The sequence below is a fragment of the Galeopterus variegatus genome, unplaced genomic scaffold, assembly GCF_000696425.1.
Source record: "Galeopterus variegatus unplaced genomic scaffold, G_variegatus-3.0.2 Scaffold106, whole genome shotgun sequence".
Lineage (NCBI taxonomy): Eukaryota > Metazoa > Chordata > Mammalia > Dermoptera > Cynocephalidae > Galeopterus > Galeopterus variegatus.
The window spans coordinates 635,415-662,101 of record NW_007726217.1 but is presented as its reverse complement, the minus strand read 5'-3'; the positions used below and the strand labels follow the sequence as shown (position 1 = coordinate 662,101).

General features: G+C 40.5%; 1 protein-coding gene and 1 pseudogene across 4 annotated transcripts in view; one reads left to right on the top strand and one right to left on the bottom strand.

Moving 5' to 3' along the window:
- Positions 1-26,687, top strand: part of KIAA0319L (KIAA0319-like ortholog) — an 89,342-nt gene that overhangs the window by 11,438 nt on the left and 51,217 nt on the right. For all 4 annotated transcript variants that reach the window (XM_008585356.1, XM_008585340.1, XM_008585348.1 and 1 more), the window contains one exon: positions 20,106-20,635. In XM_008585356.1, the coding sequence (XP_008583578.1) occupies positions 20,106-20,635 (530 nt within the window). The remainder of the gene's footprint in view (positions 1-20,105; positions 20,636-26,687) is intronic.
- Positions 16,069-17,510, bottom strand: LOC103600961 (annotated as a pseudogene).

The window sequence follows — 26,687 nt, the reverse complement described above, 5'->3', positions numbered from 1 at the left end:
AGGATCCTATAGCCACTTTTGATTCCAGACAGTACTGGATACGTTTGAGAGAGAAGTTATAAGAATTGGTTTTGACCACCTGACTGTTCATCATTTGAGCAAGAGTTAGGAGACAAAGTGGCTAAGAGCATGGAGCATGGACTTGGGAGTCGGGCAAGCCTGACTCTGAGTTCTGATTTTATTAAGTACTGGAGGATGTTACTGAAGCCCACCTTTCATCAGGTTGTTCATCTATAAAATGGTAATGATAATACCTCTCATAGGATTGTTGTGAGAATTAAATAAAATATTCATGTGAAGTGCTGAGCCTACTCCCAGGTACATAACTAAAATTCAGCAAATGTTAGCCATGGTTATTATACTATGATAACATAATGTCCAGGTTGGTTAAATTCTTGTCTAACCCCAGGATGACCCAGCGGACAGCAGGTTTGAGTTCTCTGCTGGCTTCTTAAACCTCTGTCCAGTGAGATCTCAGTCCCTACATTAGTAAGTATAATTTAGGCAGCTGGCCTTTCTGCATTGTCAGGGAAAGTAGGCCTCCATTCATATAGCTTTATAGGCTTGAGGTTGATTGAAGCCCAGGATAGAGTGAACTGAATGGTGCGTTTTCCATGATCTGTAACATGTCACTAAAGAGCATGAGGGGCCACTTGTTTCCTCCTCTAGCTAAGGAAAATTTTCCTCTGGAAGAGGACTCTGTTGTGCTGCCATGACACCACCTTGCCCTCTGCCCTAGTTCACTTCCTCCAACACTGATGATGTGCCCACACTTTGCAAAGCCTTGTGTCAAGCCAGGTTGGCTGTGTCTTTTGATCAGGTCGGTATTTTGATTGGGGCTGATTGAGTGGCACTTTTGGATTCTATGTCAGAATAGCTTGCAGAGTTATTCTCTTCCTTCCTTCAGTACATATTTATTGGATACCTGCTATCCTAGGCATTAGAAATACAGTGGTGAGCAAGACAGATATGGTCTCTGCCCCCATGGAGCTTACCATCTATTGATACCTTTTCCATTCTTGGGGAACAGAAATTCTCTTTGAGAGGGATGATGTTACCGGTATCAAGATTTCCTCCAAAGAGTCTGAAGCCTCCCTAGGGTTCCAAGGCATCAGGTTTGTTACTCAGGACCGCAGTTGAAACAATTCCAATGCATAGCATCAGGCAGGCACCAAATTATATAAATCCTGAATGTCCCTGGTCAGCCACAAAAGGAAACTGTGAAATACTCTAAGATAAGAAGGTGTTATGAACCTCCCTGAGTGGTGAGTTAACCATCACAGATACTGTCCAGGGAGAAACAGAAGCAGAGAGAAATGGTGGCCACGGCCTATCCGGAACTCTACCCATTGTAGATTCTGCCTCTAAAGATGGGTACCCAGTGTATCTCTCCTCAGATCCCCTTTTTATTTTTTTATTATTTTTATTTTTTTTCCTTTTTGTCTTTTTCCGTGTCCGGCAACGGATCACAACCCTCAGTGTCGCGCCCGGACCAGGACCGGCAACGGGATCGCAACCCTCGGCGCTGCCCCCATACCTCGCCCAGCCAGTGAGCGGGAACCGGTCTGTATGTGGGATCCGAACCCTCGGCGGGAGTGCCACCGCACTCCCAAGCGGCGCACTGTAGCAGTGCGCCACCAGGCCGGCCCTAGATCCCCTTTTTAAACTCTCTCAGCAGATGACAGGATTTTTAGGAATGCTCTCTTTCTTCCAACTGGCTTAACATTATGCTTTGATTCTAATCCAGCAGCACATTTGAGTTTCAAATAAATGTGTGTTCATGAATTCTCTCTCTTTTAGGTAATAAGGGGAATGACTAATATTACCAGACCTGGGAGATGGAGGGGTTTAATTTGATTTAGTTTCACTTCTGTAGCCTTAGTATCAAATTCAAGTTTACAGTTTTAAGAGGATTGCTATCATGCCTGTTAAGAAATGGCTCCTCTGTTTTTTATTTTTATTTTTTGATACAGTTCTGTGTTTATTGTCCTTAACTGAGGGCAACCTGAGTCAGCTGGAGGCTTATGGAAGTGGGCTGGCTAGAGCAAAGGAGTCATAATCAGAATAAATGGAGCAACCTTGTAGAGAGAAGCTGAAGAGCCATAGTCCATTTCAAAAAGCTGAGTAATCTGCATCCTGCTGGGTCAGTCTGTGGCATCTGGCCTGAAGCAAAACAGCCCTGTGTGCAGAAGCAGTGCCAAGCTCTCTTCTACCTGTGCATTCTCCTTCACCAGCTTCTAACTGCCTGGTTTTCAAAATTGCTCTCAGCTGTGCTCCCCAGGTTATGCTTATAAGCTGCACTCTAACATTTCTCACAGTGCACTTTTCAAGTAATGGGGCACGTTTTCATATTACCCCTTCTCTGAAAGGTTAAAGGGAGCACTTGGCCTGTAAGCTCACATAAGCGGACCTCAAGCAGAGTTATTTGCCCAGGACGGTCAAGGCAGACACAAAAGTTTTCTGGCCTATCCCTGGAAACTCTCTCTGACAAACATGTCCTCCTTTCTTTTCCTGAGCTGTTTTGATTGAGCTGTTTCGCCTCCACTCTTTCATATTTCATGTGGGGGTTGCTGCCTTGGCAGCATGGCTGCCTCTGTCAGTGGGGAGGAAATGGTAAAGAGTGGAGGCCCTTTGTGTGTGATGCATTTCTAGGGGTTTTCCTGTGTGCTTGTAGGGGGTGTGTGTGTGTTGAGAGAGACACTGAGGTACATTTGGGTGTTCTTATTACCTTGCCTAGAATTAATGTCTCTTTTGAAGCAGCAGAGAAATGTTGCCATTTTATGGATGAGGATAAGGAAAGGCTAGTTTCTCCAAGGTTTAGAGAGTCTATACTAGGTAATTTGGTAGTCAGGACTGTTGACCAATTGCCCAAATTTTTATTTCTGTCAGTAGAATGTGTGAATTACAATCTACTTGAAAATGGAGGTGTATAAGAGCCGGCCGTGGCTCACTTGGGAGAGTGTGGTGCTGATGACACCAAGGCTGTGGGTTCGGATCCCTATATAGGGATGGCTGGTTAGCTCACTTGGGAAGAGCGTGGTGCTGACAACACCAAGTCAAGGGTTAAGATCCCCCTACCAGTCATCTTTAAAAAAAAAGAAAAGAAAAGAAAAAAATGGAAATGTACGAGAAAGATACATGTAAATACATGTCATAAAAATGAAGTCTATTAAAGGCCACATGTCTCAGTAGATAAACCAACTAATACCAAATTATCTGAATGTCAGTGCCACATTATGGTGATGAATTAACGTTATACTTTTCTAGTATTTGTGATCCCTTTTTCTTTATATGTGTTGTCTAACATTCAGTGCCTTGAAATATGCTAACTTCACTTTTAATACCTTCTCTAGGATGCTTAATTCAAATTATTAATGATAATTAATATCTAGATGTTATGTACATACTATAGATACATACATTTCAGGTCAACAGATACTGCAGCAGGCTAAATAAAACCCAGTTCCTGTCATCAGCGTTCACACTGTGGAGGCACATGTAGATGTGGAAACATAAAGACACTTGATAAATTCCAAGATGTGTTGTGTGAGCACAAAGAATGGGGCAGAGAAGAGCTGAAGCCTGTTTTATAGCAGGCTGGTGAGGCATGGGATATTCCAATACCTTTGTAACTCCTTCTCCCAGATTCACTTGAAGTGGTTTTTAACCTGCAGAGCTCTTTTCGCTTTGTTATCTCAGAGGGAGGGATAGAGGAAAGAGGACGTCCAGCTCTGTAAAGTCTAGAGAATAAGAGCCCTAAGAAAATTATTTCTGTACAGATACAGATTGGCTTTGATTTCATTTAAATAAACTGACTCTCAAAAAATTCTAAGAATACTAACTACTTACACAGTTTTGCTTTCATTTACACACAGATGAGAAAGCATCTGTAGCTCTGCATTTTATTTGCTATAAGCAAAAAGTGGTTTGAGATATTTAAGTATCTGAAGCTTGGTTGTATTGAGTCCTCACATGTCCCAGTTCAGCCCACTGCAGGTTTTTTTTTTAATTTTAAAAAAATTTTTATGACACTTACATAACGCTCCAAAAAGAGAGACTTTCAATGGATAAATTGACATAAACTTTCCCTCTATTAACTATATCTGCTGAAATAACACTTCATGGCTGGCTATATCATTTCTTCCCAAGCTTACTGCTATTTTATTTAATTTACATATCTCTGCTGCAGCTCTCTAAATGACCTTCTCTTTAGAAACAACAAAACAAGCCAACAAAAAGAAAAAAAGAAAGAAAGAAAAAAGAACCTTCCCAAAAAACAAAACTGTGCTGTGATTCAAGGTTCTTTGTGTGGGTTTCCAAAGGAGGCTGGTATGATTGTGGTAAATGCAAATAATCTATCAGCCTGTAATAACTGCAGTCAGAGACGGCAATCAACTGCAGGTTCTTAACAATAACATCTACAAGTGGGCTATACAAGAAATTGCTAGATTCATGACATCATATCTAGGTGCTTTTCTTTTTAGAAAAAAATTTCTTTCTTTTTAGAACCACTTTTATGTACAGGCCAAAGTTTATCTGTTACCCGTTGATACCTGTGCTTTTTGAAGTACAAAGACAGTATTTCATAGAGAGGTGTGGGCTCCATCACACTGTGTCTTGGAGGCGTGCTCTCCTTACTGACAGCATTCTCCAGTCTTTTAGTCATAAGGTGGTGGGAGAAAAAGTGAAGCAGGAGATTCTGAGTACATCATATGCAGCAATGTAACCCCCTAGTTACAGTTTTGTTTTCTTTTTTTAAAGTGCATGGTTTAATCATTTGCCTTAATTCTGCCTTTAAGTATTATAAAGCCCTTGATGACTGGATCATTTCTGAACAGGTGACTTTATGGTAGGAGAGCTATTTTCAGCTACACCAGTGATTTGATTAATACTTGGTTGTGAAAAATGGCTTTGGGCTAAACCTTGCCAGATGGATCTTTTGAAATATGATAGCAACTATACTTACTTAAGGCAAAAACTTTTGATATATTTATAAGTATCAGGTAGAAGCAAAAGGTACTAGAATTGTGATAGAGTGGTTTCTGTGTTTTCACCTAAATGACCAGAACTTTGAGGTGTTTTCTCTTTTCCTTCTCATCATTACTCAGGAGAGGGAAGATGAATGGATCTACATGTCACCAGTGATGGATGGCTATTTGCCTAGGTGAACTGGGAATCTATTCTCCACTGATGCTTTGTTCAGAAATTTCCATGGTGAAAGCCTGTCTTGTCTTTGAGTGAAGTGGAGTGGTCTGAAATAGATAGCTCAGGGAACTGAAATTTGGTTGTTCCCTTCATGAGGAAAGATTGCTTTGTGATTTGAAAGGATCTTCTACTTCAGGGTTTAGGCAGGTAAGGCTGTTTCCTAGCTGGTTCACTTATCTCTTCTTCATCCAGTCAGCTTTTCTTTTTCTTTTTCTCTCTTTGCACATTTCTCACCATACTTCTCATTCGGTCCTCTCCCTAGTTTAATTTGAAAAGTTCTTTCTAATTTCTTAGTGAACTGGGAACTTTGCTTTTCTCTCCTGCCTTGTCCTTGTTTCAGCCATGGAAATTAATTAATATTAAGGATCTGATTCAAATGACTAATTCCATATTGGAGCTGACATCTTTTGCTCAATTTTGTTAGTTTAAAAAAAAATAACAGGAGTGAAAGGGAAAAAAATAACATAAATATGTATTAAATATTGGGTGAACTTTTAAAATTAACAAAATTATTTGAATACATACTGCGTGTTAGCCATCTTGCTGGGCCTACAAATACAAAGCTACAACCCCGGCACTTAAAGAGGGCAGAATGTGTGAGGTAGGCAAACAAATATGATCCAGTGAGAGAAACGCTATGATAGAGGTATAAGTAGGATGCACAGCAGAGAGGCATCTTGGGGTAAAGTTTTCATCAGGGAAGTCTTCCTGGAAAAAGTGGTGAGCTAAAATGAAGTATAACAACAACAAAAATAATGGCAGCTAATATTTACTGAGCTTTTACTTATATGCCAAGCATATGTTAAGTACTTTGCATAGATTATCTCCTTTAATATCTTTAATAACCCTGTTAGTTAGGTACTGTTATCATCATTCCAATTTTACACTTGAAGAAATTAAGAAAACTGGACTCAAGGTGACACAGGAAGTGATTGGATTGAGATTCAAATGCAAGCAGCCTTATTTCTGGAGCCAAAGGCTTAACCACAGATTTTTGGGTTGGGAGCCAAAAGATAGAGTGAGAGCAGTTATGAAGTAGGGCTATTGATCTTGATATGGGATTTTCTTTGAAAACAAATTTTAACTCAATTTTCCGAGAGTTTTGTATGAGCATCACCTTGGGGACTGGACATATTTTTTCATTAAACATAGGTTAAATGAGGGCGATTTTTGTATTTCCTTAGACTTGTGGAGTATAGTTATTCTGCTTTAAGTAGACAAATTAAAATGATCTCCCCCGGGCCGGCCCGTGGCTCACTCGGTAGAGTGTGGTGCTGATAACACCAAGGCCCCGGGTTCGGATCCCACATAGGGATGACCGGTTCGCTCACTGGCTGAGCGTGGTGCTGACAACACCAAGTCGAGGGTTAAGATCCCCTTACCGGTCATCTTTTAAAAAAAAAAAAAAATGATCTCCCCCTCCCCTTTGTCCATAAGTATTGCTCTCTTCTAGGGAGATGTTATGTTGTTTTTCTCTTCAGCAGTTCGCCACAGTGCAGTACCTTTGAGGCTTCTTTAGTGATACTCTTATAGGAGAGGACTTGCTTTTCTGAACATTCTTAACTTGCAGAGTGCTACAAGACTCAGGTTTTGTGGTTGAGTCCTTGGAAGCTTGTTTTCTATCTATTTAGCAGATAATCAAGAGTTAATGTGAACAGTAGCTGAGATAATATCTGTTGGGCAGCTAGTTCCATGGGGAGTCTGTCTTTGATCAGAATGGTCTTTGGGAAAAATGGAGACATTGTAGTCAAGGGAAAGGGTCAGAATATGGACAGAAAGCCTATTAATTCTTGTTTAGGAGTTAGTTTAATTTCAGCACATCACCTACACCATAACATTTAACAAACTGTGCTCTTAACAAAGCTAGGCACACAGCAAAGGAGATGAATAGTAATTATTTTCAAAGGACTGCTTTGTAAGGCAGCTGCCACCTTTCAATCTAACCTGTTTGCAGTTGAAAAAAGTGTTGGCCCTTTTGAAAATGAGGAGAGAGGTAATGGTTATTACCCTGGCTTTTTCCAAACTTCATAATACCTGATTGTGCCCTTCATAGGATTTAGTTACCTCCTGTGCCTTGCTTTCTGAATATGCTAAGCCTCACAGGGGAGAGCTGTTGTGGAGAGTAACCATTTTTATATTTGTTTATTAGTGGGTGTGCAGGTGACAGACATGCTGACAGTCGAAAGAAAGGTGGAGAGTGCCCCCTGAGGTGGTTTGTTTTTGAATGGTTCCTGTAAATTGTTTCGGGGATTGATAACGTGCCTGCTTATCACATTTTCATATGGCAGCCATCTTGGCTGAGACCCACTGCTTCTGAAAGAATGCATACTTGTGATGATAGCTGCAGGAAGACAGATGGTGTAGAACCATAGTTCAATCACTAACAACATCAGCAAATTTAAGGCTTCTGCCTTTTTGCTTGATAATAGTTCATTACAGGTATAATTATCAAAGGAAAGCTTTGAATGAATTCTTGATCATATTATAAAATTGTGAGATTTTAAGAAAAGAATTTCAGCTTCAATGAATGTTAAAGTTAAGTGCAAATGTTGCTTATAAAATACCCTAACCATGTACAGTCATCCCTCTGTATCTGCAGGTACCAGATCAACCAACTCCTAATTAGCCATTTAACCAACCCAAGATTCAACCAACTGCCGATCGAAAATATTCAGAGGAAAAAAAAAGGATGGTTGCTCTGTATTGAATATGTACAGACTTTTTTTCTTGTCATTATTCCCTAAGCAAAAAGTCTAATTATTTATATAGCATTTACATTGTATTAGGTATTATAAGTAGTCAACAGATTATTTAAATTATACTAGAGGATGTGCAGATACTACACCATTTTATATAAGGGACTTAAGCATCGTGGATTTCAGTATCTGCAGGGGTCCTGGGACCAAAATTCCCCTGGGTACCAGGGGATGACTGTGTTGTTTTTTGCAGAGAAACTCCCACCCAAGAGAAGAATTTATCAACTGTTCTTTTTTTTTTTTTTTTTTTTAAATAATACTTGGGTCATTCTCTTTACTCTCATTTCTCTGCTCTCTACCACCATTGGATACAATCTGATGAATTTGGTTAGAGTGTAACTTTCTGGCCACATTAACAGTATGGCTTCTGAGATAGCAGACATTCTGTCTCTGCTACCTGTTTGACAGCCAATGCGGTTGTTAGCTAGTACAATTGTCAGTTAGTGCAGTTTCTAAGTTTGCTCAAGAAGTTAAGCTTGGTACCTGAGATTTACGAATGCCAGAGGCAACAGCACTGTCTCTAAATATTTCTAGAGTTGTTCACAGCTTTCCAAAAGTATTTAATGAATTCCTTCTGGCAATAATTCATATATTCTATAGACTTTTCCACTGTGTTTGGAATTATGAAACCTGGTCTAGATTTTGTGCCAGATTTATTAGAATTCTGTCTTTTGAGAAATAGTGATGTAAGTGGGCATTGCTAGTTCCAGAGTCTCCTGTTTGGGGGATCCTATAGCTAATACATATGGAAGCCCTGTCTTCTCTGCTTTGCCATGGTTTTAGAAAGAAAGGGATTGGCTTTGCGCCACTGTTCTCACCCTAGTTAAGTTTTCTACATGTGCCTACAAACAGTGAGTTCCAGACTTTCCTAAAGGGTTTTCAGTCTAAAGTTCTACCAACTGTAAGCCCATTTTCATAAGGATTAAATATTGCTTTTGCTTGGGCCCTGGGAACAGAGCCAGGCTATGGCAGTGTGGGCAGAGAGAGGAACTGATCTAAAATTGGAGTTTATTTTCATCTTACCTTTTATTCAACTTACTTCTAGAATCCAATATTGATTCTACCAGTGCTTTCCTACTTCCTCCTCTCATGAACTCTTTTTCCCAAGAGTAACAACAATGAAAATGGTGAAAGTTGAGTTTTGGAGAGGTTAAATTATTCTTTAAAGGTTAAATTTCCAGTAGATGGTGGACCCAGAGCTGAAACTAGAATCCATGTCTTTTAACTGTTCAAGATGGCTAGCTATCTTTTAATCATCTTAGGGAAAGAACAATGACCCAGTTAATGGATGAAAAAGAACTATTTTTCTTTTCATATTTTTATTACGGGGCACATAATAGAGCAACAATAAATAATATTTAATAAAATAAATAATCAAAGTCCACTAACTAAACATGTGAATTGTGAGATTAGAATACCTCTTCCCCTTGTTGGGAGGGAACCACTGGGATTAATTTTCTTAGCAGCACTGTAGCCAGCTAACCTCCCCCAGGCCTCACATTTCTTTTATTCCTAGTCACTGTCAAAGACATAAGTGCATCTGTCCTCTCCCAAGCTCTATTCCCTTGAGAAAAGACAAAGGATCCATTTGTCAGAAAAGACTCATATGAATCAGAGATCTTACCCATTACTAAGCTTTAGTAATAATTTTAATAATACAGCAATCAAGAAGTACAGCAAAGTAGGAAGAGTCTGGAACATTGTGTATGACTCCCCACGTTCTTCCTTTTTTCACTGAATATGTTCACTCTGGCCCAGAGTAATGGGATTAGGTCTCTAACAGAGGCTTCCAGGTCACTTCACAAAGCATGGATGGTGTTTGTGTTATGAAACATTTCCCCTTTATACCCAGATAGTTGTAAAGCTTATGTGACATTCTTCAGGGAGCCATGGAAGCAAAGGAAGGCCTTTGTAGGACAACCCAGTCTTATAGCTTTGTCCTCCTGCTTTCCTCTCTTCCTCTATCAAAGGTCTGGATCTTACCAAAGCTGCTAGCAGCAATCAGGGAATAGAACTTTTTGTCATCTCCCCTTTGACCTTGTAATCTCCATAAGTCCCTTTGACCATTCCTTTGAGTCTAAATCTGTTTCCTCCAGATTCCATTGTTAAGATATTCCCCATGAGTTTTCTCAAAGCTTTTGCTATTTTATACCAAGGATGAATAGGCAAGCCATCCTGTCATCAGCTACTCATATTTTTTCATCCTCTTCTTTTTCTTGCTGTAAGGTGCCTTAACCATGATGATCTGTGAGTCTGGTTTGACATTCCTGTATAACTTTGTGCTTTTTGACTCACTTGCACTTACCATTCCTCCCTTCCCAACTGTAATTAAACTGTGACAAGAACATATTAATAAACCCTATCTGAACTCAAATTTGTTAGTTAAGACATTAGATAGAAAGTTCTGATATTGGTTTTGTCTTGGAGAAAGACACTGTTTTCCCTCTAGCCTGCAGGCAATGGCTATTCATTTTCCCATATCCCATGTACCTCTGAGTTAAGGTTGATTTCTTTATCACCCCTCACTGTCACTTCTTGAATATTACTTGTCCACTTTCATGTAAAAACTTCTGCTCTTTGAGGTTTATAGTACTTTCTACCCCTTACCATTACTCATCTATCAACCAAGTCATTCATCCCTCTCATTTATTTATTTATTTATTTTTATTTTTTTTCCCTTTTTTTGTCTTTTTTCGTGACCGGCACCGGATCGCAACCCTCAGTGTTGCGCCCGTACCGGACCGGGACCGGCAACGGGATCGCAACCCTCGGTGTTGCTCCCGCACCTTGCTCAGCCAGTGAGCGGGAACCGGTCTGTATGTGGGATCCGAACCCTCGGCGGGAACACCACCACGCTTCCCAAGCGGCGCACTGTAGCAGTGCGCCACCGGGCCGGCCCATCCCCCTCATTTATTATGGCATATGGGCCTCATCTCCTTTCAAGTTCCTGTCATTAACCTGGATGTCTTCAATATGATCCACTCGATACCTGGCCATCTAGTTTCCTGACAGTTCATTTGTTTATTCATTCTTTCAATACTTTATTCATGCATATGCACACATGTATTTACTTATTCATTTATTTAAAAAGATTTTTGGATCACCTGCAGTGTAACATACCAAGTCCTGTGCTCAAATTGGAGATACAGTAGTGAAAGGAAAAATAAACAAACCAACCAGGCATGGTCCTGGAGCTTACAGTGTAATAGGGGGAAAAGACTGTGAGCAAGGGAAGGCTTCTCTGAGGAAATGATGGTTGAGTTGACACCTCATATGAGGAGTCACCAGGGTGGAGAAGGGAGTCATGGTAGAGGGGGCAGTATGTGCAGAGGCCCATTGAGGGGTTGGAGAATGGTCCATTTAAGGAATGGAAGAAGGTTGGTGGGTTGGAACATAGATACATGAGGAGGGAGACTGTGATACAAGGTGGGACCAGAAAGGTATGCAGGGTCTAGACCATGCAATATCTTTTTAGGTTATGTTAAGGATTTTGATCATCATTCTTAGAGCCCTGAGAAGCCATTGAAATTTTTGTTTAAATTTTTAAACTTTATTTTTCAAAAGATAATACATGTACATTGTACAAATTTAAAAGGCATAAAGGGGTATTTAGTGAACAAACAAACCTCTTACTTTAAGTCTTTCAGCCACCTAGTTTCCTTTCCTAAAGGCACCTATGCCAATTTCTTGAATATTCTTCCAAAAATAGCCTATGCGTATATATACATATGCACTGTATTCTTTTCCCTCCAACACAAATTGTAGCATACTATATATACTATTCTACACCTTTCTTTTTCCATGTAATGTATCCTGGATATCATTTCATATCAGAACTGTATAGAGTGGCCTTATTCATCCTAGCAGCTGCATGGATCATCCATACTTTATTTAATCAGTTCTCAATTGATGGATTGTTTCCACTATTTTTCGGTTTCAAGTAATATACAGTGAATATATATATATTTTTTGTCTTTTTTTTTTTTCGTGACCGGTAACGGGATCGCAACCCTCAGTGTCGCGCCCATACCGTGACCGGCAATGGGATCGCAACCCTCGGTGTCACGCCCACACCGCGCTCAACCAGTGAGCGGATCGGTCTCTATATGGGATCCGAACCCTCGGCGGGAGCGCCGCCGCACTCCCAAGCGCCGCACTCAACCGAGTGCGCCACCGGGCCGGCCCTACAGTGAATATTTTTGATATCATGTCACATAGTGCTAGTATATCTGTTCAATAAATTCCAAGTCTAGCTACCTTTATTTTATAAAGGCTGAATTTCTTTTCTACAGAGCACTTATAGTAGTTTGCAGTCCTACTTTTATTATTGTGTTTGTTTAATCTCTGTCTCTCCATCTAAATTATAAGTTCCATCAAAGTAATGCCTTGCATGAAACAGGTGTTTAGTGATATTTGTTGAATGGATAAATGAATAAGGAGATAAGGATAATAGCTAGGTGGGAAGTAAGGACCTGAATTTTGAAAAGAATGGCTATTTGAAGTGGCTACTGTGGGAAATGAAGTAAATGAAGGTAGGTACACACAGGATGACCAGGAAGCCCAATGCTGATGAGAATGGAGACCATTTATTTACAGTGGGATCAATCTGTGTGGTTGGGGGATTTTTTTCTGTTGTTCTCAGGATGGTTAGATTCATCCATGATTGCCATTTTCCCAGGCAGCAAGGGTAAAGGAGTTAAGAATATCAGACTGGAGAGGTTGAAGTGATGGACTATAGACTCTGACCTGGATAACGAGGGATATGAAGACGAATCCTAAACATCTCTTCTCCTTTCCTGAATAATTTCATCCATGCTCATAGTTTTAGTTATCCTGTAGGAGAAGAGAGCAAAGTTCTTTTCAAAAATGGAAAGAAGGCCAGTATGGCTTGAACACATAGATTGAGGTCTGAAGAGTGACAAGAGATGAGTCTGGAGAGAGATAGGACCATGTCACACAGAACTTTGAAAGCAACTGCCTGAGGTTCAGGAGGGTCACCCAAGGTCCACACAATCAAAGTATACCGTTTGGATGGTTTTACTTTTACTTTCGTTTTATTTAACAGACAGATAAAGAACTAGCACATTTTATATTGTCACTGAAAGGCAGCAGAGAAGCAGTCTGAATTAGAAATATGAATCTACATTTGAAAGCTGTGGAAGTGCAAGTAGTTATTGAAGCCATGGCAGAGGAAATTGTATAGGGAATCAACTATATTTCATCATACGGAATCACTTTTATTTATTTATTTATTAAAAAAAATTTTTTTTTAAAGATGACCGGTAAGGGGATCTTAATCCTTGACTTGGTGTTGTCAGCACCACGCTCTCCCAAGTGAGCTAACTGGCCATCCCTATATAGGGATCCAAACTCGTGGCCTTGGTGTTATCAGCACCACACTCTTGGCCCTTGGAATCACTTTTAATTCTTTCCATGTTCTTTCTAAGCCTCTGGGCCTTCATTTGAGCATCTAGTTTCCACCTCCTTACCTCCTTTGCTTTATTTCCTTCTTATCTCTTAGGTTCCAGTCTAGGTGTCACTTCCTCAGAGAATTTGACCATGACTCCCCTCACCTGATTAGATTGGCTCTTCCATGTGCCCTAAATGGGCCTTCTGTTTTTCATGTTACAGAGTTTATCATGCTAAATCGAAGTTAAATATTTTTTCTTTCTCATTCTTTAGACTCTGAGGTCTGATCTGTCCTGTTCATTTTTTTTATCCTTAGCACCTATCATACTTTCTAACAAATAAAAGGTGCTATTTGGATTCTTATGTGCTTGTTTCCTTCTTTTGCCCATTATGGACATTTTGGCAGTTAACCAGACCATGTATGTACTTCCTTTTTTTTTTTTTGTCTTTTGTCTTTTTCCGTGTCCGGCAACGGATTGCAACCCTCAGTGTTGCCCCCGTACCGGACCGAGGACCGGCAACGGGATCGCAACCCTTGGTGCTGCTCCCGCGCCTCGCTCAGCCAGTGAGCGGGAACCGGTCTGTATGTGGGATCCGAACCCTCAGGCGGGAGCGCCGCCGCGCTTCCCAAGCGGCGCATTATCCAGTGCGCCACCGGGCCGGCCCCCATGTATGTACTTTCATATTTAGCTTTTTACTCTTAGCATTACGTTGTAAACAATTTTCCATCTTGCCATGTGGTCATTTTAATGACCTTTTTATTTATTTTTTTGTGGCTGGCATGTATAAGGATTCAAACCCTTGACCATGGTGTTATCAGCTTCATGCTCTCCCTAATGACCTTTTAAACATGTGTGATAGCCATCAACTTTATATGCCATAATTTACTTAACCATTTCCCTGGGAAGGACTAGTATCATAGAATATGCAAAGGTAGAATGGCCTGCCTTGCTAATGAATTCTCAGTTGCAGAAGGTAATTAAAAAGGCTGAAAAATACTTGGGAGTTGTTTTGGAGAAGATTTTAGCTCCAGATGGGAATTAAACTAAATGCCTTTTTAAAATCCCCTTCTGTCCCTGAAATTTGGTAATTCTGTGTTTTGTGGCCTCTGTAAGTGAATGTGAACCTCTTGTATGTTTCAGAGTAAATAAATTTCAAAAGGTTAAAGCCATCACTTTCACAAATATAAAGTGAGTGTGTGTCAGAGATTCATTTAACTCGTGAATGAGGGAATCAGGAGATGGTAAAGCTGCTTTTGAGGAACATAGATTTATGTGGTCAGTCAGGAAAAGAATGATGAAATAAGTTTGTAAGTTACATATGAAGCATTAATGTCTTACAGGACAATAAAACCAAAATATTTGAGTTTATCTTTTATGTTGGGCAGAAATAATTTGTATTTCTAAGAAAATCAAAATCATTAGCAGCTTATCAATCTTCTTTTAGTTAACATCTAAATTTAGGCTCTACTCAATAGCAAATAGTAAGTCAAACAAAAGTATATTCTCCTAGACTAGAGATTGGCCAACTTTTTCTTAAAGGGCTACATAATAAATATTTTAGGCTTTGTGTGCCTTAAGGTCTCTGTTGCAACTTAGCTGTGGTAGAACCAAAGACAGTACATAAATGAGTGTGACTCTGTTGCAATAAAACTTTATTTACAAAAACAGTCAGCGGCTTGACTGGCTAAGTTAGCTTATTTGTTTGAACACAGCCTTATAAACACCAGCTCTCAAATTTGGATCCCCATACTGGCCACCATAAAAAAACAAAACAATAGCCCACAGAGGCTACTGGACCATAATTTGCAGCCCTGGTTTATTGAGTCTGTAGTAAAATCCCTTCTTTCATCCTGGATGTTGGTAATGTATGACTGTTCCCTTTTTTTTCTGTGATCAGTCTGACTAGAGCTTTATCAGTTTTATTGATCTTGCAAACAACCAGATTTTTGTTTCATTGATTTTCTCTATTGGTTTTGCTTCTTTGTTTTCTGTTTCATTGATTACTCTTATCTTTATTATTTCCTTTCTCTACTTATTTTGGGGTTTAATTTACTTTTCTTTTTCAAATTGACTTTTTTTTCTGTTAAAATTTGGCCTTTATTTTTTCAGAGATTTTTGAATGCATATAATATATGTGTACAAACAAAAATAGCTTCATTTAATAATATATAAATAGACCATAATATATAGATTTTTGGCAACTTTCTTTTTTAACTGAACAAGGTATTGTGGGGATATTTCTATGGCTGTATATGAGTACACAAGAACTCATAGAATTCTACCTCATTCTTTTTCAATTACTACATGGTATTCTATAGTAACTATTTCCGTATTGACAGACATTTAGGTTCTTCAAATATTTCACTAGTACAAACCATACTACAGTGAACATCCTCACAAGTGAGAAGGTTTCCAGGATAGATGTGCACAGAATACTCGTGTTAAATGTGTTATTTATTGAATATCTCTCTTTTTTTTTTTTTTTTTTTTTTGACCGGTAAGGGGATTGCAACCCTCGGCTTGGTGTCGTTCACACCACACTCAGCCAGTGAGTGCACCAGCCATCCCTATATAGGATCTGAACCTGCGGCTTCGGTGCTACCAGCGCCACATTCACCTGAGTGAGCCATGGGTCTGGCCTGAATATCTTCTCTGATGGTCAGAAGGAATAAATTACTTTTGCATGATTTACCACACTAACTACATTTGATAACTCTTTCTTTGTTATGAATTGTCTTGTTTAAGGTCCAAACTTTGGGAGAAAGCCTTCCCACATTCATTACATTCATTAGGTGTGGATTCTCTGATGCTCAACGAGGTCTGAGCTGTGCCTGAAGACTTTCCCACATTTCTTACAGTGATAGCATTTTTCTCTAGCATAAATTCTCTGATGTCCAGTAAGGGTTGAGCTCTTTGTAAAGGCTTTCCCTCAGTCATTACACTGATAGGGTTTATTTCCACTATGAGTTTTCTGATGTCCAGCAAAGGAAGAAAGATTTTCCACATTTACTGCAGTGATCGGGTTTATCTCCTCTATGCATTCTTTGATGACTAATTAGAGTTGAGCTCTTCCTAAAGGCTTTTCCACATTTATTACACTGATACAGTTTCTCACCAGGATGGACTTTCTGATGTTGCAATACAGTTGAGTTATCTCCAAAAGCTTTCCCACATTCCTTACATGTAATCACTTTCTCTCCACTGTGTATTCTCTATTGATGAGTAAGGACCGCCTTCTGAACAAAGGCTTTCCCACAGTCATTGCATTTGTAGAGTTTCTAACTCATGAATTCTCTGATGACTTGAAAGGATAGAGTTCTTTCTGAAAGCTTTTTCACATTCATTATATGTACAGGTTTCTCTCTAGAATGAATTCTCTGATGATTAATCAATGTTGAGTGCTTCTTGAAGAATTTCCCACATTTATGGAGGTGCTTGCCTATGTGAATTTTATGATTTAAAGGGATGAGGGCCGAGCCCGTGGCGCACTCGGGAGAGTGCGGCGCTGGGAGCGCAGCAGCACTCCTGCCGCAGGTTCGGATCCTATATAGGGATGACCGGTGCGCTCACAGCACTCACTGGCTGAGCGCGGTGCGGCCGGTCTCAAAAAGGACAAAAAAAAAAAGGGATGAAAGTGGGAGTCTACTCATAAAGGCTATCCCATATTCTTTTACATTATGAGGTTTCTCATCAGTATGCTTTCTCTGGTGGGTAATAAAGGAGGAATTATATTTGAAGACTTTCCCACATTCCTTGCATTTATTGTGGTGCTTCTGTGTGGAGCTTCTCTCTCAATCCAGGCCCCTTTCCATCATGATACTTTTTGTTTGCTCTCCTAGAACAGATCCTTAAGAAGTATTTTGCTTCAGGGCTGACATCTTTGTTTTGAACCACTACTCCTGGACTGCATAGGTATCTGATGGAACTTCTCATACCTCCATCCAGGGCTCTGCTCATTGCTCTAGTTATGGAATTAGTTTTGGTTTGAAAGAAAGAAGCCCACAGACACCAGTTTCCCATAGTTTTCCAACATCACATCCCTGTATAGGGCCTGTTTAGTGGCACCCAGGTGTCTCCATGCAACCTGGGTAAAGGCCACAGCCACATCCCCAAATGTCAGTGATCCCTGGATCTGGGCTCTTGGTAGTTTTGTTGCTAGCTTTCTATAGAACTGTTCTCCCAGGCAAGGGCAGAGAATCCTGTGTAAGCCAGTAGTTCTGGAAATTAGAAATCCAAAGTCAAGGTGTTAGCAGGGTTGGTTCCTTCTGAGAGTCTGAGTAGAATCCTTTCTTGCCTCTCCCTAGCTTCTGTTGGTCACTGACAATCCCTCTTGCCTTGCAGCTGTTTCACTTTAATCTCTGTCTCTGTCATCACATGGCATTTTCCCTGTGTCTCTTTAAATAACTGATTTTAGACTTTTCTTCGTTTTTGAAATAAGCATTTAAAATTATGAATGTCCCTCTGAACATTGCTTTAATTACATCTCACAAATTTTGATATATTGTAATTTTCATTTTCATTCAGTTCAAGATATTTTCTAATTTCCTTCATACAGTTTCAACTTACACTTTTGTAAATTAGTATTCAGCCAAAAACTGAAGGGAACCACTAATCAGATTTTTGGAGCTCTTTCTTGGTGTAGCTTCTTCCTTTCTGGTACTTTGTTCAAAATTTCTAGCCATCACAGCTACCCATAACTGTCTCCTCACCTCAGCAAGACCACCCTGTTCTGCTTGGATTCTCTTTGCTTGTGCCATAGTCTGGAGCATGCCTCCAGTGGAAAGCCAGGGTGACTGCAGAGCTCACCTGGTTTGTTTCCTTTTTCTCAGGGATTATAATCCTATGCTGCCTGTTATCCAGTGTCTAAAAACAGTTGCTTCATATATTTTGTCTAGTAGTTTAGTTGCTCATGGTGGGAGGACAAGTCCTATAGCGATTCCTCCTTCAAGGGCAGAAGTGGAAGTCACATTGCATTTTTAAAAATTAAATAAAATAGTGTCTTACAAAAAAATGTGAGCTGTTTTATCTATGTTGACCTCTTCGCTATGGTAAATAAGAGAGAATTGTTATGAGAACAATGAGGGAAAGTTGATATAAAGAACTGATAGTAGTTACTGATATAACAATTTATTGATCTCAACAAAGTCTGTATACTCAGATAGCTGTTACCAAAATTCATACTATTGGTGAATGTATGGGAAGGTGGATAAGGAAATGAAGGGTATTTCTGTAGCTCTTGGTAGCTTCATTTTTTACATAGTTGCTATTTCTTCATCTTTTCTTAAGGAAGTTCTGTTTTCTGTGGCCTTCTGAACTGCCCTGTCTGGTGTTAGGTTGGTGCCAATGTATTTCTCTTTTCTTTTAAAGAACAATGGCAGGCTGACTTCCATAGTGCTCCTGACTCAATCGTCCAGATGCCTGCCTTTATTTCCCTTTTATCTCCCAGTTGATTAGTGCCCACAGTTAGTCTGTTGGACATTTAGTAAGTGTTTCATGGGGGTCAAGTTGGCTTTGGCTGATTATCAGGTTGTTAGTTTAATTAGAGCCCTTTTTCAGTTGTGTGTACATGCAGATATGGTTATCCATCTCTTCAATGCTTTGGTTCTATTGGATGTTTTCTCTTAGTAATATTAATATAGATATTATGTTATAACCCCAGGACCAGGACTGAGCTGAGGAAAGAGAGGTGTCCAGAGCATGAAATTTTAAAAGGCAGTCACTCTCGAGGTTGTATGCCAATCCTGCACTCATGTGACTCTGAGAGTGAGAGCATCCTTAAATTTTGTGCCTAAGGCACCTTCTTGCCTCACCCTGGTTCTATTCCTATATGACTCTAACCACAGCCTGTTATAGACACCTATATAAGTGAGACCTTAGAATGAACTCCCATAGCAACTTTCATTTAGAACATGTTTTGACTTTACTTCATCTAAGAAAACAGAAGTGAGGAAATATTTCAGGAAAATCAATGCCATGCCTGAAATAATTCAGCAGCCCAAAGTTTATCCATAAGCAACATTAGCCAGAATTTTGGACCATGTTATCTAGGTTACATACAGTAGATCCCTGTTGTACGTCTGTTCTTTTTCTTCTTTTCATGACATGGCTTGTCATTAGGAATTCTATTCTTGCAGAATCCTTGTGATTATAATTTTTTTTCTAATCTTGATTACTATTCCGGCTGACACCATGATAGGAAAAACCACCTGACTGTGGCAAATGGATGTACCTGCAACCTGCATAAAGTCAGGAGTACTCAGTTTGTGTTACTGACAGTTCAGTGGGAGAAATATTCCAGCTTGTTCAGCTACCTGTACTTCTGGTCCCATAGTCCTCACATTGTCCCTGAGAAATGCCTTGGAGGTGAGTAGGAGGTCAAACACTGGGACTTTTCCCCTCATCCCTACATGTACTTCCAAAAATAGCTGTTTTTTTGGTTTTGTTTTGTTTTCTTTTTCTGTTTCATGAATTGGAATTCTGTGTAAAAGATCTATGTGGCAGGAACTCACCGAGAAGGGAACCATTTATGAATATGGACCAGTATTTCCATAAGCTAAAGTATCCTGCGCCAAAAAACTCTCTTTTTCTTCCTCTGTTCACTCACTAGACAGTTTTTCACCCTCTTAGAAAGCTTTCTTCAAAATAGCCTCAAATGTTTTTGTTCAGGGCTCTTTACACAGCAGTAGTCCCTGTTCTTATTGTCTCTTAAAATGTTTTCATTCTTTGTTTTTAGATGCCAGTGAGAGCAGGTGCCAGCAGGGGAAGACAGAATTTGGAGTTGGCCTGAGATCTGGGGGAGGAAATCACCTCTGGCTTCTTGAAGGAACTCCCTCTCTCCAGTCATGTTGGGCTGCCTGCTGCCAGGATGCTGCTTGCCATGGCTTTTGGTGGCTAGAAGGGATGTGCATTCAGGCAGACTGCAGTAGGCCCCAGAGCTGCCGGGCTGTTAAGACAGACTCTTCCAATTCTATGTTGGTGTTTTTAAAAAAATTTCAAACTGCAGATGATTTGAGTTTTCCACCTGAAGATAAAGTACCACATATTCTGGGGCTAGGTTGGAGCAGGGCATCATGGAGGAGACAGAACCCACCCAGAGCTCCAGTCAGACCTGCTGTATCTTCCAGTGATGAGCAGAAAGTAATCAGGAAACTTCAGAAAAGAGAACATCTCACTGAAGAAGTAGTTGCACCTATAGTAACACAGCATTCTAAAGTGAATGACTCCAAGGAACTGGGTGATCTGACTGCCAGTGACTCTGCAGAGGTAAGCATATTATGAATAAGGATCAGAGAAACTATTAAGTCTGCCCTTACATTTGGCACACATGAGCGATGAAGCTGATACTGTGGGTGGTACTCATATGCTGAGGAGTATATGTATAGAGTTGCTTGGTGTCATCTTAGTTGGTGCTGCCAGATGTACAAGGGTAATTTGACCTTGATGTTCACCACATGCAGATCTGACCATTGTTTTGGTAAAAGCAGAAAGCTGCTCATTATCTAGTCCAAGCTGGTTCTTGGCTGCAGGTAAGTGCAGTTGTGTGGGTGTTAATCTCCACCAAGGGCTCTGCAGTGTTTTTTGCAGACAGTTTTCTGCAAAACAGTTGATTGATGTAGTTGCAGTCAAGTTCTCCTCCTCCATCTCCTGCCTGTAAACACATTCCTTATGAGATAGTTTATACTCCAATCTGAATTAACCATGCCTGCTACTACAGATTAAGATTTGACCTGCTGGGAGCCGGATGTGACCGTTAGCCAAGAGTTCTCTGGGTGAATTCTTACCCAGTTAGGTACGCCAAGGGAGATACCACCAGTAGAGTTTATTCTGCTTCTTATTATGTTTCTTCATTGTTGATCTTCCTGGGCAAATGATTAAAAGGAATGACTCACTCTATGCTCAGTCTCTCTTGATTGCTGTGACTTATTTTTGTATTTGTTTTGTCCTAGTTGTCTCTATCAAGTTGAAGCCAGAGTGGGGAGGCTGCTACATGCCAAGCACTGTGTGTGCTAATCGATGTACTGTGTCATTTTATTTAAATTTCGTAGCAGTATTTCCAAGTAGGTATTACTAGCCTTGTTTTATTAGTGAGGAAACTGAGGCCCAAAGAGGTTAAACAATTTGCCCATGATCATGCAGCTAATAAATAGCATAGCTAGAATTGGAAGCCAGATTTAATATTAAGAAAAAGACCTTTCACTGTAATATTAGAGAACAATCTTGGGTTTAATATGCCCATAAACATTTATGGAAACCTACTATCAATGTCAGGTAGTTTTCAAAAGTGAACAAGATATCGTCCATGCCCTCAGGGAGTCATCATCTAGTGGAGTCTGAGGCATGAAGCTAGGTATTTTCAATACTGTAATTATTGCATTAACAGATTTATATACACAATACAGTAAGAACACAAAGAGGAAGTGATTCACTTGAGCAGGCAGGTGGTGTGTAAATGTAGATAAGACTTGACAGAGATGTTCAACATTTCTTGAAAGATGTGTAGGATTTCAGTAGGGGGTTAAAGGTAGTGAAAAAGCATTCTGCGCAGAGCCCCAGTATATGTAAGAGGCTCAGTCAGTCAGCAAGTATTTATTGTGCATTTACTGTGTACAACATACTAGATTAAGCTGGGCGTTCAGAATATTATATTAAATAAGATAAACATGACTTCTGCCGTAATAGAGCTTATACCCTGGCAAGAAAAACAGATATTACATTTCTAATCATTAGATAATTATAAGCTTCATGTAGGTTATGAGAAGATGAGTAAAGGGTACTGTGAGAGCATCTAATGGGAACCTAATAGAGACCAAGGTGTCAGGTTAGGTTACCCTAAGGAAAGAAAGTTTAAGCAAAGATTTGAAGTAGGAGTTAGGAAAAGAAACAGGGAAAGAGTATTTCAGGCAGAAGAAATAACAATTTCAAAGTTTGCTAGGTGCCCTAGAGCATGGCCAGATCAAGAAATTGAGACACTGATTTTGATGGGCAAACAGTAAGAGAGCTGGTGGTAAAAGAAGAGGCTCGAGAAGTGTGCAGAGCTGTCAAGGCCTTTGTGAGATATTGGTCTTTATCTAGGATCAGTGGAAAGTCAGGAAAGAATTTTTTTTTTTTGTCTTTTTTTCCGTGTCCGGCAACGGATCGCAACCCTCAGTGTCGCGCCCGTACCGGACCAGGGACCGGCAACGGGATCGCAACCCTCGGCGCTGCTCCTGTGCCTCGCTCAGCCAGTGAGCGGGAACCGGTCTGTATGTGGGATCCAAACCCTCAGGCGGGAGCGCCGCTGCGCTTCCCAAGCGGCGCACCATCCAGTGCGCCACCGGGCCGGCCCAGGAAAGAATTTTAAGCAAGGAATGACATAATCAGATAGGTTGCTGTGTAGTGAATAGACTAGAAAAGGGCAAGAATGTATATGGCCCGATAAAATAGGCTCTTCAGGTAAAAGAAACACTGCACTAAAGAAGGAGGTTAAATATACAGATAAAGGGATAAACAACAAATAATCTCTTAGAGCTGTGGGTTTCAAACTTTAGCATGCATCAGACTCAACAGATTGCTGGGCCCCAAATCCAGTGTTTCATGCTCCCGTGCCTCGCTCAGCCAGTGAGCGGGAACCGGTCTGTATGTGGGATCCAAACCCTCAGGCGGGAGCGCCGCTGCGCTTCCCAAGCGGCGCACCATCCAGTGCGCCACCGGGCCGGCCCAGGAAAGAATTTTAAGCAAGGAATGACATAATCAGATAGGTTGCTGTGTAGTGAATAGACTAGAAAAGGGCAAGAATGTATATGGCCCGATAAAATAGGCTCTTCAGGTAAAAGAAACACTGCACTAAAGAAGGAGGTTAAATATACAGATAAAGGGATAAACAACAAATAATCTCTTAGAGCTGTGGGTTTCAAACTTTAGCATGCATCAGACTCAACAGATTGCTGGGCCCCAAATCCAGTGTTTCATTAGGGCTGAAGTGGGGCCTGGAATTTGCATTTCCTACACTACAGAAATTTGTACTTTTCTGGGGAGAATACCAATGCTGCTGGTCCAGGGACCGCAGTTTGAGAACCACTGCCTTATAGGGCAGGGGAGTTAGAGTACAAAGCACAAAGCACAGATTAGCCTTAAGCAGGATACCTTCTTCATTGTGGTAGGGAGGAAATATTGGGTGGGATGCATGGTAGTTGTGATCTTGTTCCTTTTTTTCTGAAGTGTAATAGATGATTTATGGAGAGTAGAAACAGGTTGATGGGTTAAGGGTAGATAAGGATAATAGGCAGGAAAATCAGAGGTTTGGAGAGAGTGGTAAAAGTTTGACATAACCATTGTGAAGGATAGGAGATGGCAAACTAGGTAAGGAAATAGGGAGATTAGTGGGTAGCCTTGAAGATAGAGACCATGAATTTATCAGCACCGCACTCTACCGAGTGAGCCACGGGCCGGCCTGAGACCATGAATTTATAACAGTGGTACTGACTTTTACATTGTGTGATTCTTGTTGGTAGCTCTAAGCAACCCTGTCAAGAAGAGCCTGATAGTTTGATTCACCCAAGATAGGAACTTTGCTAGGTAGTTTGTACAAAATGAAATTGTGGCATGGCGATTGAGGTTGTTGTCAAGAGAGTGAGTAAAGGAGGAAGTATAATAAGATATGAAAAGAGGCAAAGATAGGACAGACCCGACAGAGGTAAGATAGAGAAGTTTGACATTTAGAGGTTTCCATGGTGAGAAGCAGATGTAGGGGAACAAGGAAATGTGAGTCCTGGAAGGACAGGAGGAAGTGGTCGGAGTATGGGATATGGGTGCAACTATGGAAGACAGTTGCTGGGGTAGGGTAGAGAAGTAGTTTATTGAAGACAAGGAGCCCAAAGAACCCAGCAAGCTCAAAGAACATGTTAAATGGTCATCCATGGGGTCATTGAGATAGTCTTTGATGATGATGGTGGTGGTGGTGGTGGTGATGATGATGATAATGATAGTAGCAGCAGTAGCTAATGGTTGCTGAGCACTTTCTATATGCCAGGTATCATTCTGAGCTCATTACATGTATTGACTCTTAATCCATACAACAAATCCTGTGAAGTACTTTTATTATCCCCATTTTATAAATGAGGAACTCAGGAAAAGAAAAGTTAAGGAACATGGCCAGGCACACAGCTAGTCTGTGGTAGAACCAAAACTTGAATCCAGGCAGTCTGACTCTATCCAGAGTCTGCCTTATTAACCCTCTTACTCTTCAGGCAGGACTTGAGATGAGGAGGAATTTTGAGAGCCAGATGTCAAAGCCAATCAGTAAGTAGGAGGAGTGATGAGTAAGTTGGGAGGTGGCAGCTATGATGAGAGTTGAGGTGTAGTGTGGCAAGATGACAAAGGAGAAGATGTTTTTACGAGCCTCTGAGAAGTATAATGGTTCCTTTGAGAAAAGTATTGGTTTGCAAAAGGGCATTGGGAAGAAGGAGCAAATAAAATAGCTCCAGTAAATTTCAGGATAAGTATGACCAATGAAATTATAAATATGGTAGATTTAGACCTGACAGTCTCCCAGAAGGTAGTTAAAACTCAAACTCAAGCCTTACAGAATTCAGGTGTATACTGGAAGGAAGATCCTGAGGTTGTGTTGGCCAGAGAGTTATTTTTCTTCTTGTTGACTAGCAGTGGGCAGTGGCAGTAAATTGCTGTTAGGAACAGGATTTCAAGAGCTTTGTGGTCTAACGTGGAGAATGGGTAGACATTGGGGGGAGGAATATTGAACTTGAACTATGAACCTCAGGAGTGGGAGTGGGCCTTTCTGCAGGTGGTATTGCAGAGAGGCATTACATAGTTTGACATCACATATTTAGAATTGCAAATATTGCAGAAAAATGGGGCCAAGTGAATTCTTCAGATCCAGAAAAGTTATATTTGACCTTACATGCTGTGCTTAGAAGTTTAATTCTTACCCAAAGGCCATGGATAGCTCTGGAAAGGGTAGTAAGATCACCTTGTGCATTCAGGATAGTTAACTGATAGACATTTCTTTTGGAAGAGAACTTGGAGTTCAAACTTGTGCTTAATGCAGTAGAGAAAGGAAAGGAAATGTATGCATTACAGATCTTCTCCTAATTAAGGATGACTGGCTAGCAGCACTAGTTTCTACTTTGTACTGTTTTCACTAAGGTAGGTCAAGCAACTCTGCATCCAAAGTTGGGAGAAATTGTATCATAAATTGTTCTCGTCTTGCATGAAATGCCTGTAGAGCTGCAAAAGCATTAGGTTGTCAGTATGCATTTTTCATTCTTTTGGAAACATATCATATCCAAGAGCAGGTATTGTGGACATTTTGCAATTCCAAAAAAGGAAAGGAGTATTATCAATTTATTCCTTTATTTAAACTTAAAGGAAGAGGAGCTTATTCTGCTTGGTTTAAGTACTGCACCCTTTCTGTGCCGTGAATCTCTGAAGTGTTGTCAGGGGAAGCACGGAAGCCCGGAAGCCTTTTGATTGGTCCCAGGATGTGAACAGTACGAGCAGTTTAGCCACTGGCAATTAATTACTGCCAATCCTGCTTTGTGAAAGAGGAAGGAGTGCTTTCTTTGAACCCAGGAAATGAAGGTCCACCTAGGTATACCCACACTGAAGGTTTGGCTTTAGGAAAACTGAGGTGTTCCTCTCTGCTATCATCATCTCCTAGTTACCAGTCAGTAATCACAGCATTTCAACCCCTAGCAAGCCAATGGCTTTCTCTGGAACAAATGACTGAGTGGATAAGTGAGCCAAGCACTTGGACACCTCTCTGCTGCCGTTTTTCACTGAGGAGAACTCTTGTGCTGCCTCCATGTAAGGTCTGAGCTTACCTCTTATCAGAAGATAGAGGCTTGGGGTGTGGGCAGAGACAGAGAAGAACCTTACATAACCAAGGACAAAACCCAAGCAGTTCTGTTTCCTTTTATGTTTTTGTTTTTGTTTTTTTGGGTGGTTTTTCAGGGTTTTTTGCTTGCTTGCTTTTTTGTTTTTGTTTTAAATGTTTCCTTTAAATCCTTTAGGCTTGTGTAATGTTTGCCAGTGGTCATTAATTCTTCTGGCTGTTACTATTTCCTGACAAATTTGGAATCTGTTAGGGCCTAGTTTTCCCAGATTCTCATTCTCAGTTATGTGATAGGCTGAAAACCTTTACCAAAAATATTTTAGCCCCAGGCCCTCTTCCAAACCTCTGGCTTTGATAATTTTTTTGGGTTTCACACCCCTCAGTGCCTCAGTGACCTAGGCTTTTCCAGTACTGTCTTTGTGCATATATTCACTAAGCACTCCCCAGCCCCACTCCGATCTTACATGAGCGGCTTATTGTAGCAAG